Here is a 16,661-nt window from a genome sequence, read left to right as displayed (position 1 = left end):
TGTATACTGAGTGCTAAGTATGTGCAAGGCATTGTGCCAAGGGATGTCAGGCTTAACTCACTTAATGCTCACAACCATCCTGTGAGAAGAGGGTCATTATTATTTCCACGGTCAGAGAGAAGGTGGATTCACATCCAGGACCTCCTAAACCCAATCCCAAACCCAGTGGTGCAGTGAAAGGGTGAGGTTGGGTTGGAGATGAAATGGATTTGCACTGATTTCAATGCATCGTCTTATTACGATCAGTGTTTGTCTCATAATCTCCATGCCCCTCTGCTTGAGGACAGAGGCAACAAAACTTGTGTATGACTGGCATTTTGCAAGCTGGTTACACATTAATAAAAGGCCCAGTGGAAGTTCCAAAACGAATGAGATCTAAGCTATCTTGTTCTCACGGTTTCCCAAGCCCAAGTAGAGCCTGGCATACTATAGGCACACCATGGATGCTCCCTGAGTACATGAACATAAAGATGATCCACAGGTGGGTGAGCAATACTAGGGGCAGGTGAAAGGGAGGACCTCGAGGCAATACTGCCAGAGCCCCTCCTACTTACAGTGTCCAGGCTTCTACATGGGGAGACAGCGCACCCCCCAGACACTCCCGCCCACTCCTTTCTGGCTCGCTGAGTGACGCCAGTTTCAAGCCTCAGCCCACGCCAGGCTCCAGGACCAGCAGAGCGGGTCTGCGCGGACAGAGGCACTGGGCTGCGCCCGTCGCGCACCCCACCAAGAGGAAGGCGTGCCTAGTGGGGAGGCGGGGCTCCAGGGGCCGGGCACACGCAGACACACTCCTGCTCTCTCTACGCACGTTCTCACACTCTCATTCGCACCGCACTCACCCTGTGCACACCCCCAGTTTCTCGTATTCCTCACATTCACACATTCATACACTCATATATTCACACACACCCATGCTCCCAAACACGCTTCACTCACACAGCTCCGCGCACAGGGATCAAAGACCACATTGGGTACAGTGTACACTGCTTGGGTGATGGGTGCACCAAAATCTCAGAAATCACCACTAAAGAACCTATCCATGTAACCTAACACCACCTGTTCCTCAAAAAACTATTGAAATAATTTAAAAATAAAAAAGGAAAAGCAATCTCATTCCCTACCCTCATTCTAATTCACTTTTCACCTCTTCACACACCATCACGCCCACGTACCTTAATCTCACTCTTGACAGTACACTTATGCTCGCGCTCATGCACACTCGCCCCCACCTCGCCTTCGCTCTTTACACGAGCTTGCGCGCAGACACACTCAAGGACTCCCTACCCACTTACACTCACGCATGCGCACAGGCGCACACGCGAACTGCCTCCTCACTCGCGCTCGCGCATGCGCATCCGTCGCGGAGAGGACGTTGTGCATGGTGTGGGAGCGGGTGTTTGGTGGCCTTTGCAGATGGGCTTGTTTTGAGGCTGTGGGGTCAGTGCGATCGTTTAGATTTCCTTGGTTTCCCAGTGAGAAATAAGTTAGCCAGGAAGAGAGAGAGGCGGAGACCCAGGCAGACAGAGACTGGAGGAAGGGAGTAGGTTGCGGTTTTAGAGCCGTGGGAGCAAGAGCGCCGGGTAGGAGCTGTCGCGCAGAGAGCGCCTCGCGCAGCCCCAGAGCCTGTTTGTTTACCCTCTTCCTCGGAGCGGCTTCTCCAGCGTCTCATTTCTTCTGCCTCCCTTGCCCTCGCCCAGGTGTGGGACGCGGGCGAGTGAGGACAGACTTACAACCGTCCTCGGCCGCGCAGCACAGGGTTCCCGCGCCCTGTCCCTATGCCCCGGGGACACAGGGCAGGAGGCTGAAAAAGGGACTCGGCGTTAGAAACTATGGTTGGAATTCTCCCTCTGCCACTTGCTATGTGGCCTTGGCCAGGTTACCGTTGTCTCAGAGCCTCCGTTTCCTATCTGAAATAAGGAATCATTCATTCAACAAATATTAATTGCCATCCTAATATATGTTACCTCTGGTCTGGACGTTTGGCATACACTGGTGAATACATAAAACAGACCCAGTTTCTGCCCAGGAGCAGTTTGCAGTCAACAAGCATACGGATTGATTATGAAGAGGGCTTTTGAATTAAATAATAAAATATTGTTTTCATCCACTCCAAATGTTTTTCAGCGCTTACTGTGTTCTGGGCACAGGTGAATAAAAACAATCATGTTCCCTGTCCTCATTCTAATTTCAGTCCGTGCATTGGACTGGCCCTCAGAACCTTTAATATGTAGGAAAACCAACCACACTAACCAACAAATGGACAGCCAACAAATAAGGAAGTAATAAAAGCACCTACCTCACAGGGTTGCTGTGAGAAATAGAGGAGGCATTAAAGTCTTCACCCACTGCCAGGCATATAGTAGGTGTTCAATAAATGCTAGGTGTTATCAGGTGGTTAGTATTGCTTAGTGCCTAAAAGGCTCTGCCATCACTAGCTGTGTGACCTTGGTTCAGTCTTTGAACTTCAGTAGTTCAAATAGGGTTCTCCGCAAACATAATGCGGAGAAAATAATGGCATTTTATCTGGGAGGGCTGTTGTGCGGATTAATGAGGTCATGCAGGCAAGGCTCTTGGTTCAGGAACTGCCACACAGTGAGAGCTCAGAAAATGTACCTACGAGTATTGTCATATACTCGAAAGGCGACTGTTTTCCTCCTATGCAAAGCAGGTGGGTGTGCAGCAAAGCTGGGAGGTTTCTAATATCATAGGAACGTTTTGAAATTTAGGGCGCAGTCCCAAGTAGGGACGGCCAGGACGCCAGAGCCTTTGACGGGGGTGGGGAGTGGCGAGGTTAATGTAACTGCTGAACAAACATATGCCCAGAAACCGAGGGATAGAAAGGCCCCACACTGGGCGCCTTCAGGGTGCCAGCGCCAAGCTGTGGAGGAGCCTTAGAGGGCAACACTCGGCCGGGAAAAGGCGCGGGGGGACGGAGAGATGATTGTGCAGCGGCTTCCTGGCTCCTCGTTGCCAAGCCCAGGGACTCTGATACCTAATTTACAAGCTTCAAGAGCCCATGGAGCTGCAGGTCTCAGATAATAATAAAACCAAGAGAAGCCACGAGCCTTACCAGGCACCAGGCCCGGTGTTAGGCAGTCCTGAATTCCTCACAAAAACTCGAAGACGATGGCATTTTCTCTATTTTACAGATGCAGAAACTGAAATTCTTTCTCCACTTTCCTTGGCCTCCTTTCAGTTTTTGCAATTAACCAAGAGAAACTCTCGGAGGCTCCCGTGAGCACCCTTAGGTGGCCGGGAACGCATTCCCCATCCCTCTTTCCCAGGCCAACACCCGCACATCTTGCAGGTCTCCGTTTAAATGTCACTTCAAGCTTCGGTTTTATCATCACCCAGAGCCCCTTGAGCTTTTCTTTCATATTCACACGACCTTTTTAACTCACCAGCTCCGAGTTAATTTGTTGATTCGCTTAACCTGGAAACTCCCCGGGGGCGGGTCTTGTGCTACTGAATTCCCTGGCGCGCAGCCTGGGGTATAATAGGCGCTCAATACACACTTTCCAACTATCAAATGACCAGATAAGGCTCAAAAAAGTTACGTTGCTCTCTTCAGATTCCATGATAGGAGGGCGTAGGGGGCAGGATTTATCATTTATTTCTCAACTACATCAGAACCGCATGCAGAATTCTGGTTGACTTCTGTCTCCCCCTCCATCTACACCCCGCCGTGTTCCAGCCTCACATCATTAAATCTAAATCCCTTAGGTAATCAGTATTTTTATAAAGCTCTCCAGGTGATTTTTGTAGATGACCAAGATCAAAAACCAGAAGGGCTGGGCTGCTAAAAATTATAAAGAATTGCTCTTATTTTAGTGACTTTTTTTTTTTAAGTCTTTGCTCCCATAACTAAGCAGCTATTTTGGCTCCAAGCTTTCAGAAAATTTAGGCCAAGGGAAGTGGGGAATTGGTATGCATGTGAATAATTCAACCCTCCTCTTACACACTCCTGCCTCCCCCGCCCGCCCTCCAATACAAAAACCACATCTCTGAATAGGGTAGTAAAAAATAGTAAGTGCCAGGAGAACTGGAGAGGGAGGGAGGGAGGGAGGTGAAGCATTTGCTTCAATTATCCGGATAATTGTTCCCCACCTCAGGCCATTGTTACTGAAATGAAACAATATTCTATTGGATACTGTCTTGGCCTTTTCAGGCCTGCTCCCTGCAGTGCCTAGCACACGCTGGGCACAGAGTAGGCGCTCGATAAATTTTATTCTGATGACAGAGGAGAGCTCTGAGGGTGGGAGAGGGATGCCTTGTTCGGCTTGAGGATTTGGGGGTGGGCGAATATTAATTAAAGTGAAGTGGGGAGCAGAGGGGCTGTGTGGCAGGCATTCAGTGCCATCAAAACTTTTTTCCAACTGGGCCGTTCCTGGCTGAAATTCTAAGCCAAACCCCTCACTTATTTCTCAGAAGACCTCCACTACCACCCCCCCACCCCCCTCTCCCCGCTGCTTCTTCTCAGAGGGCCGAATTGAACTCTTGCAACTGTGGTGAGCACAAAGGCGAATTCAGGTTTCTCAAAAGCCCATCCGTTCTGAATAAACACCAGGGAGAAGCAAGATTATTTTTGGTGGTGCATGAACACAGGGCCCACAGCCTGCCCTCCCTCTAGAAAGGCCTTCCCTGGCCTTGCATTAAAACTAACAATATTGGGGCAGCTGAAGGAATAGCCTGGCTCCTGAGCCCCCCATCACTCAAGCAGTACAAGAATGTGGGGACTAGCTCCCAACTGCCCTCTTTCATCTTGACCCACAGCTTTTCAAGAGGAGCTTGAGTTCTCTGTGAGTGTGTATTTGCTAATTGCAGCCGGGGCTTTAATGAGATTCTTTTAACTCCCCCAAGCTCGTTTGCAGGTTATAGCCTTATCTGGGGACCCACGTTTTCCACCCTGGCTACACATCCTGTGAACAATTGCCTCTCCAGAGCCTGAAAGGAGAGCGAGCGCCCCATTTCTGCTGAATACACTTCTCAGTTCATCCAAGGCTGGCGGGCTTTTGATGGCCACAATGCAAGTTACGCCCAAAGAGTGTCTCTTTGGTCAGATCGACAACGCTTGGCTTCACGTTTGCAAGTTAAACGGGCAGAAACCCGGCTGAAACTCCCACGCCAGACGCCAGGGACGTTTCCCTCCGCCCTGCTCAGAGCAAAACTGGGGAATGGGTCTGGGCGGGGGGAGGAAAGAAAGGAGGGGTAGTTGTGAGCAGAGGGTGGGGGAGAAGAGAGTCCTTATTCTCAACAGCCATCTAGAAGAAGAAAGGGGGGGTGGGCATTTTCTCTGGCATTTCTTATTTTTATTTTTTCCATTTTGCTTTGTTGGCAGCTTTACCCAAACAAAAAATAAAATAAAATGAGAGCATTTTCTTCTTGTCTTCACCTAGGTAGCTGCTTTCCTCCAGCCCCTGAAAATGTGACTCCTTCATAAAATCAAAATTTATGATTATTCAAATGTTGGGGACTGTGAAAAGAGAGGAAGAAAGAGAGAAAATTAATATTGCAGCTGTTCTTCTGATTAATGAGAGATAATTGCTCATGAAAAGTCACCCCTGTGGCATTTTGTTGTCTCCTGGATCTTTGTTCTTTTCCACTATTATTGAGGACTTTCTTGAAGACTAAGCGGTTCTTTTCAATTTTTGGGTATTCAGAAAGGGTTGCCTGGTTACAGAGAATGGGGAAATCTCGGGCTATATCGGGTAAGATGTGCCACAGACAGCAATATCACAATGCCACTCGGAGAAAAGGATGGATACAAGTTAACGATGCACTTTCAATAAAACATTCATAGACTTGTTCACGCTTTGATAATGACCTCATTAAAGGGAGCTGGGGGCAAGTAAGTCCTGTCTCCTGTTTGTGTTCGGCTAACAAAACCCAGCTTTGAGATCATTCATCGCTTTGGAAACTAATATGAAATCAATGTAAGAGGAGCAAATAAATCCGAGGCGGCCCCGCCAACTCCCCGGCTGTCCCGCCCTGCCTGCAGCCTCCATTTGGAGCTGGAGAACCATGTGGGCAAATGCTGAAACTAAGAGAAAAAAGGACTGGGGATGAAAGTGGTGGTGGGGAGGGGGTGGGGAGGTTTGGAGGACACAGAGGGAGGGGCAAAGTGGGAGTTACAGCCTGAAAAAAACAGCTAAGCACAGGAACGGGTCAGAACTCTGGGGCCTGTTGAATAAGCAATGCTAAGTCCCTGCCCTTTACTTGTCCTGACTTTGCCCATGAAAGCAAACAGGAAGAAAGAGAAGTGAGACAGGAATGTGGGGTTCAGGTCAGGTGCCATTCCAGAGCTGGGAAGAAGTACTGGAGACCTTTTGGAAGCTAGAACTAAGAATCCAAATATCAGGTTGGGCTGAAAGGAAACTGCTCACCCAGGCTCAACTTGGAGAATCGAGAGACAAGAAGGCCATGCCTCTGCTGTTCTTTCTAGAATAGCTTTGATTTTTTTCTGTAAGTTGAGGGTAAGGGTGGAGTGCCTTGGCCAGGAGGAGGTACAAAGAACAATTTTGTTACCATCACATATGTGACACTGTCTTGCACTCAAGGAAGACAAAACCATACTCTATTGTCCCGAGGAAGGGGGAGATAATAAAAAGATTTCCCCTTTCCTTTAAAAGAACTAATTTTCTCCTTGAATTATGAAAGTAATGGCTTAGGTAACAGCCTGTACTCTGTACCCGACTGCTTAATACCGAATAAATCCTTCCACGTGGCTCCCGGAGTCGTGGCAATTAGAGCTCATTATAGGCTCATAAGAGCTCTCATTTTGGGGATTACTTAATGGACGATGAAATTTTATCGGACAGAATCACTGAGAAATAAAATTGTGTGGCGGCTCAGACACCATGGGCACACGCCAATGGTCTGCCTGTTCCCTCTCAGGAAAAGAAAGCTGAACTTGGGGTCTCCTGCTGGTTCAGGGCACTGCACTCTGGGGAACGGTAGGGCTGGGCGGGGCCGGGGTGGTGGGGGGCAGTGCTGCCCCGGGGGCATGGAGGGTAGGCTTCCTTTGAGGAGGGGATAGGCAGGTAGGGCCAGATAGGGGCTGGACTCAGAAGAGAAGGAGGGAGAGAGACTGGCAGACACTGAGAGATCCAAAGAGAACTAGAGAAGTGAGGCAGAGTGGACAGAAACTGTGCAAGAAATGGGATTCCAGTATACTTGCTCTTGGTGGGCTGAAGGAATTAACCAAGTACCCTAAGGGTCAAGTTTTTCAGACATGGTCTTGCTTTCAGCCTCAGCCTGGTCTGAAACCACTGCTCCCCTTGAAGGCTTTAGGAAACCCCATGAGCCCCTCACATTTCTCAAAATTCCTTGGCACTGAAAAATGAAAGTTTCCATAGTCAGACACAAATTGAATAAGATGCACAAGCCTCTTGCATAGTTAAGATTCTCTAAAGTAAAATGGTCTGCACATGGGTGCGATTTCTAGGACTTTAGCATAGGACCTCTTCCTCTGAACACATCCCAAACCACTGGGAACATTGTGACTCAAACCATCAGCCCAAAACAGACTGTGGATAACCTGGGACCTAACCCAGAGGAGGAAAAGAGAGAAAGCTATTATTCTTAAAGAGTATCTATATCTATATCTATATATGCTTGTATAGTTGCAAAGTGAATGGGGGGAATCGAGTCATCTATTTGGACAGTTTAGGACTGTAAAAAATATCCTGCCATTCAGCAGGGTATGTTTTTTATTGCCATTCTCCGTCAGTGGCTCCAAGCCTTCTTCTTGGGGCTGAAATGATTTCAGGGATTGCCTAGATCCTCCAGTCATGAACAAGGGCGGGCTGGGGTGAGCCTGAGTGTCTGCAGACCTTGTGGTACAAAAGTAGTTACAGCTGAGCTGCCCCATGTTAAGCCCTGAGACTCCTTAATTGTTGTCACAAGATGTTGGATTAGCACATTTCTGGAATAGCTGTCTGTTTACACTCCAGAGACCCACCGTCCACTAACCGCTTTCTAATTGAATTCTAATCACATTCAAATAGCTCAATAACCAGCCTCAGCTGCAATTCATAAAACTTTAATTGCCATCCATAAATCCTGGGCTCCCCAGAGCGGGGCATCCCTACAACCCAATTACACTTCTCTAGCAGGCAAGAGAGACTGTCACAGAGATGGAGAGGGGAAGACAGAGGATGGAAAGATAGAGCCGTGCCTCTAGCTAGTGCTCTCCTGGATTTGGGCACCTTGTTCTCTCAGGTGGAGGGAGTCCTGTCTCTAAGTTTCTTAGCACCATCATGAACTCTGGATTGAAGTTAGCTGTTCTGGAAAAAGGATCAGACTTCTAACTATTGCCCAACCTCATGGCCCCAGCCCGCTTTTCTGCAGGGGGAAACGAAGAGAGAAAATGGCCACCTCTGCTGCCTTGCCTTCTGCGAAGATAAATAGTCCCAATAGTTTGGCAGCCACCCTCTCTCGGGCAGTAAGGGGTGTGCAAGACTTCCATGGACCAGAGAGATTTCCCTTACAAAGCCACTTCTGCCAATCAGAGGCAAGATTCCCTGGATGGCTGAATCCTCTTCATCCTTTTTAGGTTCTTAAGATGCAGAGGAAAGAGTGCTTCCTGGTTAGCCTTGCTAAGCTGCCCAAGATTGGTAAAAATGAGGGACAGGAAATCCTCAGACCCAGAGCGAAGGTCTATCTAATCCCTGCTGCGTCTTTAGGAGGGCTTGCTGTTTGAGGTCCTCCCTCCAAAATCTTCAGGATGGAGTTTGTAGGATTGCCCTGGAATGCCATGGTGTTACTACTTGGAGAAAGAAAAGGGTGACTCTTCAACATCTCTCTCTCTCTGCGGAAGTGGGAGGTGCCGATCAGAAAGGGAAACAAGGAAGGGTCGTTGATCTGAGTGGCCCCAGGAGGGCCCCAAGTACAAAGACACTTCAGACCTTGTCGAACATCAGCATGAAAAGCTTGACGGTTTCTTAGCTGGGAGGCCTCACAGTTCTGCGCCGGACAGTCCTGAACTAACCACCTGAATGACCTCTGCCAAGTCCAAAAGCTGTGGACAGGGGTAGGTGTAACCGTGGCCAGAGCTGCGCCCAGGGACTGGACGACTGCCAGTCCGTCGCCCGCACAATCCTGCTCCAAACCGCAGGCCTCACACTTCACCGCGCCGCAGCCACCCCTACCACAGAGGAGCTGGAAACACTGAGCATTCCTATTAAATAAGCCTCCAAGTCCCCACCTGGTACGCTTTGCGGTGGGGCGTGGGGAAGAGTTGGGCTGCGGCCAGGGTAGCGAGAGGGGGTGGGATGGAGGATGCAGCGCTGTGATTTCTCAGTAAAGCGTGGAGAAAGAGGGGGAGGAGGCCGGCCTCCCCGGGAAATTAACAAAACCTACACTTTGCAAAGTCTCCCCCATCCCCCTCCCCCGAGTTCTTCCCCGCCGCGAGCCCGCCCCTCCTCGCGGCTTCTGTTGTGACTCGGGCAGCCTATCCCGAGGGTGGGGAGCTGCCGAGGAGCCTGAGCCGAGCTGTACTCCGCAGCATCACGTGCCAGGGTGGGGGGCTATAAAATACCCGAGCCGGGGCGCCGGGCGGGGGACGTGAGGACCAGCCCTCTCCGGGGACCCCTTTGTTTCCAGCCCAGACGCCAACACCTCTGCGTCCCCAAGGACTTGACTGCCCGTGTCTGCGCGGCTCCCAGGGCAGAGCTTAGAACACTAGAGGAGAGGGGTCGCCGCGACCTGCCGGGGCTTCCAGCCACCCACCCCTCTCGACATGTCGCGCTCCTTCTATGTCGACTCGCTCATCATCAAGGACACCTCACGGCCTGCGCCCTCGCTGCCTGAACCGCACCCCGGGCCGGATTTCTTCATCCCGCTTGGCATGCCGTCCCCATTGGTGATGTCCGTGTCCGGCCCCGGCTGCCCGTCCCGCAAGAGCGGCGCGTTCTGCGTGTGCCCTCTCTGCGTCACTTCGCACCTGCACTCCTCTCGGGGGTCTGTGGGCGCCGGCAGCGGGGGCGCAGGGGCCGGGGTTACCGGGGCCGGAGGTAGTGGGGTGGCAGGGGCCGCAGGGGCACTGCCTCTGCTTAAGAGCCAGTTCTCTTCGGCTCCTGGGGACGCGCAGTTTTGCCCGCGGGTGAACCATGCGCATCATCACCACCACCCGCCGCAGCACCACCATCACCACCATCAGCCCCAGCAGCCTGGCTCGGCCGCGGCGGCGGCAGCAGCAGCAGCGGCGGCGGCGGCCGCGGCGGCCTTGGGGCACCCGCAACACCACGCACCTGTCTGCACCGCCACCACCTACAACGTGGCGGACCCGCGGAGATTCCACTGCCTCACCATGGGTAGGGCGGGGTCTTGGGGCACCTGCGCTCCGCGCCTTTCGCGCTCCTGGAGCAAACTTTCCACCTCCAGTGGAGGAAGTGGGAGCCCGGGGACAGGGTGAAGAGGGAGGACGGGCTTTTAGTGTAACTGTAGAGTCAGCCACAGAAGTTCCACGAAAGTGGAAGTTAGTTTGCCAGCTTCTCCACTCAGCCTGGTGCGTTTTACTCCTAGTAGTAGGTGCTCGAGTATTGCCTTATTAATACTGGGGCCTTAGAGACCTCGAACGTCACGGCGGAGAAACCAGAGGTTAACTGCTTGGGGTTTGGGGTGGGTGTGTTTGAACCTGTGTGGCATCCCCGCGTCGGGGCTGGCTAAAGCGTTTTGACGTTTTTGGCTAAGCCTGCGCGCTTCTCCGCTTGGCTCAAAGGGAGACGATCAGATAGTGCAAGCCCCCATCCCTCTTTAATCCTGTGACTTCGCATCCTGCGCATCGAAGACCTTTATTTGCTTTGCACGTCTCTTTTCTTCCCCGCTAAGCAACCACGTGCCTTGAAATGGGAAAGGGATACAGATGTTCGGCTGGGCTTCCCCGGGTGGGTCCCTGAAATGCGTCCTGGTTAGCACGTGGGGTGGGAGCACCTTGCCCGAGCCTTACCTCTCTACCCTCTCTTTGCCGGTCCGCAGGAGGCTCTGACGCCAGCCAGGTACCCAATGGCAAGAGGATGAGGACGGCGTTCACTAGCACGCAACTCCTGGAGCTGGAGAGAGAATTCTCTTCCAACATGTACCTGTCTCGACTCCGGAGGATTGAAATCGCCACTTACCTGAACCTGTCGGAGAAGCAGGTGAAAATCTGGTTTCAGAACCGCCGAGTGAAGCACAAGAAGGAGGGGAAGGGCACGCAGAGGAACAGTCACGCGGGCTGCAAGTGCGTCGGGAGCCAGGTGCACTATGCGCGCTCCGAGGATGAGGACTCCCTGTCGCCGGCCTCGGCCAACGATGACAAGGAGATTTCCCCCTTATGAGGGAGGGCCTCCTCCCTCACATCCCCCGCTCCTGGCAGACCAGGCAACGCCAAGGCGTGGGGCACCCAGGGGCCAAAATCCTTGCTCATTGCAGTGGTCCCATCTGGAGAAGAAACGAACCTGGAAGTTCTGGAATGGACAAGCCGGGACCTGACCCTTCGCGTCTCCTTCTTGACCTGTTTATCTAGGGCTCCAACTTGAAGTTATAGATTTTTTAAAAAATGTAAATAACCTATCATTCAACTCATTCTCGTCGTATAACAGAGGAAAAACAGGGTTGGTTTAAGTTTAACACTGTATGGGGTTTTTGAAAGCACATGTCATTTCCCCATCCCTACTCTCTTTCAGAACTCGATAAGAACACAGGGTTTATTAATTATTTTCTGTTGTCGTTTTCAAACAAAAACACCCAAGTTGAAAATAATTTAGAAAATTAGACCCTGTAGGTCTTGCTTTCTGAAATTTCGCCTGGGGAGAATTTAAAATCTAAGTCGCTGGAAGTCCCTTTGTATGTGAATAGGTTTATATAAAATTTATATTTATATTTATTTAAATAAATGAAACAAAAACCAGAATTTTAAATCTGTGGTGTTTGCTCTCCCTATCTTCTCCTGCCCCCTCCTCCAATGTCTAGAGAAAGGCATATGCAGGAAAAAGCTGTCTGAGGAATTCGAGGAAAATGTTGAGTAAGAACTTGGTAATGTGGGTCTCTTGACTGAGGGAGTTTGTGGCTCAATAGGTTTTCTATGTAACAGAACTTTCGCCAAGGAGACACCTTTAGTCATGATGGCATCTACCAGGCAGTGCCTCTCCATCCTTAAAATAGGCAACCTCCTCACAGTTGATAGGACAAATCACTCCATTTGGAATGACACTGACCATTAACGACAGGTAAACCTTTATTTAGCAAGGAAGGATAAAAATCCCCCATCTAGTTTTTGTTTTCTTCTTTCTACTTCCTTATTTCTCTCAGTACGAAAACTTGAAATATGTGAAGGAATTTGTAGAGTCAGAATAGTTTTAGGAAGAGCAACAATCCATCAAACAGGTCAGAAGCAAACAGTGGAAACTTAAAAACGATGCTACAAGCAGGATTAGCGGGTTTCCCTCAATGTTAAGAAAACAAAAAGTCAGGGACAGGAAGTATTCTGTTCAAAGATTTATAATCTCACTTTTTCAAAGCAGCCCAAAGGTGCCTTTAGACCTTTGAATTTTGGGGGTTTTTTTCCCGGTCACCCTAATATTCAGTTAATTTGGCTCCCTTCTAGTCCCTTCCAGCCCACCCCGCTTCCCATAGCCTAGCAGAATCACTTCCTTTAAGCCTGGTCCCAGAGAAGACTTATTTCTAGCTCTTCCCTCAGCAGGGCAACTGGCTCTCTCCTCAGTGCAGCCTGGGCTTGTTATCTTAGGGAGAGAAGTGAAGAAACTGGAAACAGGAAAACGAAGAGATCTCATTCCCTGCAAGCTGAGCCCCACTAATCCTCAACCGGTGTGATTTCTGATTAGGTTCTATAAAGACGCCACCCAATAGGTTCAAGCCACAGGAGTTAATGACAACACACATACACAAGGGCTTTAGGTCTGAGTTACTTGAGGCCGGTCGGACTGAACCTCACCAGGTACGGCTGGGGTTCTAAAACTGGACACGGTTTTCCCTGAGTGTTGTCTTTAGCGCGCGCGCGCGCGCACACACACACTCACACACACACACACACACACACACACACATACAGTAGACTCAGAAGGAAAATCCCTCTTCGTTCCGTCAAGGGACATAGGGAGGAGGGCCCGCACTGTGTCAGGCTGAAAAGGGAGCTGCCGGCGCTTTGTGCAATGTGCTGAGCTCTGTCCTGCGCAGAGGTCCCAGACAGCCGGCTCGCTACTGCCTGGCCTGGGAAGCTCAGGCCTCTGGATCTCTTTCCTCCTGTCTCTCACGCGCAGAGCTCCGGGCTCTTCGCCCTGCCCGCCACGAAAGGGAGGAGGCGCAGGCCGGCTGCCTTTCCAAAAGATTCTGTCTCTCTTCTTCCCAAGAAGCAGCCCTCTCCGCGCGCGAGAACAGAGGTGGGAGGAAGGGAGTTTGCAGGCGCAAAGAACAGGAGTTTAAGCAGACTATTTCCACCAGGGGAAATAAGAAGCACAAAGAGCGCCTGCTGCAGCTCTTTGCGCTCTTGCCCAAAGCTAAGCTTCCTCTGGGCTGTGGGGAGACCCCTCTGGTCCCCGTTCCATCTACCCAGCCCGGCCCCTCTGGGGCTCAGCGCTCGGGTTTAGCCCTCCCCTATGTCCATGACTAGCCCCGATCACAGTCTCTTAAGCCTCTCCCGGCCCCCGGCTCCCAGGCCCTGCGGAGCCAAGCACTTGGAACACCTGGTACCGCGCGCGGTGGACCCAGCTCTGCCATGCCGCAGATAGCCGCAGTGCCAACCCTGTTTAGATGGTTTGGATCTGCTTGGATGGCCCCAGCCCCTCTTGCTTCGATCTTTGGGGAAGTTCCCTAGGGAAAGGAGAATAAACAAAGTATTTCTGCCCAGAGGCAAAAAAAAAAAAAAAAAAAAAAAAAGCGTAGCGATACCTATTTAGATATTGGGACACTCTCCATAGAAGAAAAGGTTCTCCAGGGTTCCCAGGGAGGTCTTCCTTCTAGGACATCTGATGCAAAGTGGACTTCTTTGGTCACTTTCAGAATGGAGTATGAGGTCTCCTACTATGCTAGAATGTTTTACATATTCCCCTATCCCCACTCCTCAAAAAATATCAGTTGATGTTTTTGAAGTTTTCAAATCGGAATAATGCTTTGGTATTTTGAAGTCCGTCTGATTCTAAAGACCAACAGTTTCACTTTAGTTTAACAGCATTTAAGCCAACCCTCAGAAACTCACATTCTCAGCTAAATAATCTTGATATCAAACACCCATTTAAGAGGAAAGTTTAAGATGTATGGGGTCACCCTTGACAATTTCTCTACCTGGGACGCACTAGATACTAGTTTCCATTATGCCCCACGTGAAAAACAGAAACAGAACTATGTTCCCCCAGAGCATGGCCTCTTAGAGAGGTCATGGAAAGAAAGAAAGAATGGAAAGAAAGAGAATGAAAATGAGAATTAGAAAGCAGGAACTTGCTCCACCAAGAGAACATCAGTGGGTAGCACCCGCTGTGAGTGTGGTTGAGTCCATCTTTTTGAGAACAAGTCTCATGTTAGTTTTAAACAGGAAAAGAGCTGGGGGTGGAAGGCAGAGTGGAGAGCAGGAAGGATGACCTCTCACCCATGTGCCCTGGCCCAGCCCAGACATTCAGAGCATAGAGGAGGAACAGAGACTTTTCCCCTTCACTCTCCCACTCAGCCACCAACAAATGCCTAAGGCCAAGGGCCTGATACTGATAGCAAACTAGGCCAAAAGCAAAAGTGACCCAGTAGCCCATCCTTAGGGTGTCAGTGGGCCTGCATGATGGAGACACTGGTGCCCATAGACCTCTTTTCCTCTAGGGTCCTTATTCTGAAGTGGTCATCATAGCTCAGTCCCTTCCCCACTCCCCTAAAGAATATCTAATAATTTTAGGAGAGACAAAACACTTGGGGATGTGAAGTCTTTGATTTCTGACCTCCCCCTCCGTCTCCTCATTGCCAACCACCACCCCGCTAACCCACAACGCCCCACCAATTCTGTCCAGTTATATCTGGTCAGGATTAGAAATGCAGTTTGCTTGGCACACTCTAACTGTGGTCAGACAATTGCCAGAAAGGTGGTGGTTCTAACTAAAAGCGGTCACAGAGGGCAACAGGGTCTTTGTATGTACATGTGTGTAGTGTGTGCATGCATGAGGCACGCGTGTGTGTGAAAGAGACAGAGAGGGTCCTTTGATGGTGGTGATGTAGGTGGAAAAGAGTAATTTTTAACCAGGTTTTCTTTTTCTTTTTGTTTCCCACTTATACCTTTCCTGCAGGTTCCACTCGCTTTTAATGGCACTCCTTGAGAGATTTCTTTGAGGGAGATGGGGAGGTGCTCAGTGTTGGGTTGTGGGGAGGAAAAACAGTCTGAACGTGGAGGGGAGACATGGAGAAGAGCTCTGGGGCATGATCTCAAGCCCAGCCTTACGGGTGTGAGAGAGGGGAGGAGAATGACACTCCAATAGAACCTATTTGCTAGAGGAAATCAGGTTTAAAGGAGCAATCACTCCTTTCAAAAGAGCTCCTCCCATCTTCTCCAAACACAGCCCAAAGCTGTCCTAGACGATGAATGCAGTTCAGTGCATCAAAGCAATTGTTCCTATTTTCATTATTCCCAGGAAATCTTTGAATGTACCTGTTAAGGTGACAGACCTTTTAAAAGGGAACATTTTTTTCCATGCAATTAAATGGTGCATTTACTAGGCGTCTATTAACATAATTTAATATAAATCTATTTCATAAATCTTTAGGCTCACATTACTGAAAGTTGAGCTTCTCTTAAAAAATGCCCACTTCTCTTCCCTAAACTACATAGAATAGAACCCAAAAACTTGCTACTCTAAGCCAGCTAGAAATATTAAAAGTAATAGAATCCTTTGTATTGTCTTTTGTTAATGGTGGGGGTATGAAGAGAAGGGGCAACTTGTCTCATAGAAATTCTATAAGGACCCGAGGCTTCTACATCCAACATCTGGCACTTGGAGTGGGCAACACAGGCTGGAACTAAGGGAGGGGCCAAAGAAGCACAGAACTTAAGACATCTCTTAGAATCAGACTTGAATCAGAACTCAGATTTAAAAAAAAAAAACTAAAAAAAAAAATCAGCAAAACTCCAACTTGCAAAGAAATTTGGATTCCAGTTTCTTCTGTTTGGGGAAAAAAATTCTGAGGCCTGTGAGACCTCTAGTGCTGCTCCATGTGACAATAGATAACCTTGTCTGTTGCCATAGCCAGACTACTTATTCTCAAGTGTACCCTCCAAAATCCTGGGCATCCCATTGTCTCTGAAAATAGTGTTTTGTGCTCTCTTAATATACTGATGTCAATGCCGCCCTTCGGTACTGGGCACTGCTTTTCTTCAAGCTGAGCCCTATGTTTTCCTGAACCCTTGCTGTATCTTTGTTGAGCCTTCTAAATCCCAAACCCAGGAAGGCCCCAGGGGCTCCCCTGAGTGAATCCTAACAGATCGGAAGTGTATGCTGTGTGCTTAGGAAAGTAACTAGTTTCAGATTAATGAAGCAGTGACAATTTCAATCTGCTTAAAGGCGGAGGTTGGCACTGCCCAGGCCTGAGCGTGGGGAGCTCGCCAGGCTGGGCTTTATATTGTCCCCTTTTCTGAAGAGCAGACAAAGATGGATAGAGAGACATTGAAAAGCAAGGGGAGTATTTCAAACAGT

At 49.7% G+C, this 16,661-nt stretch overlaps 1 protein-coding gene across 1 annotated transcript; it reads left to right on the top strand.

Annotated features, from left to right (window-relative positions):
* Nucleotides 1-9,557: 9,557 nt before the first annotated feature.
* GSX2 (GS homeobox 2) lies at nt 9,558-11,893 on the top strand. Its single transcript, XM_003806467.6, has 2 exons — nt 9,558-10,313; nt 10,978-11,893. The coding sequence occupies exons 1-2, from the start codon at nt 9,740-9,742 to the stop codon at nt 11,316-11,318; spliced, it is 915 nt and encodes a 304-aa protein (XP_003806515.2). The 5' UTR covers nt 9,558-9,739; the 3' UTR covers nt 11,319-11,893.
* The last annotated feature ends 4,768 nt before the right edge of the window (nt 11,894-16,661 follow it).

This window comes from Pan paniscus, chromosome 3, assembly GCF_029289425.2.
Source record: "Pan paniscus chromosome 3, NHGRI_mPanPan1-v2.0_pri, whole genome shotgun sequence".
In the NCBI taxonomy this organism is placed as follows: Eukaryota; Metazoa; Chordata; class Mammalia; order Primates; family Hominidae; genus Pan; species Pan paniscus.
This window is presented reverse-complemented; position numbering and strand designations above follow the sequence as displayed.

Excerpts from the sequence above, each read along its gene's own strand:
- GSX2 (XM_003806467.6), top strand. The coding sequence starts at position 9,740 with ATGTCGCGCTCCTTCTATGTCGACTCGCTCATCATCAAGGACACCTCA. Across the intron at positions 10,314-10,977 it reads ATTCCACTGCCTCACCATGG|GAGGCTCTGACGCCAGCCAG; the intron begins GTAGGGCGGGGT and ends GCCGGTCCGCAG.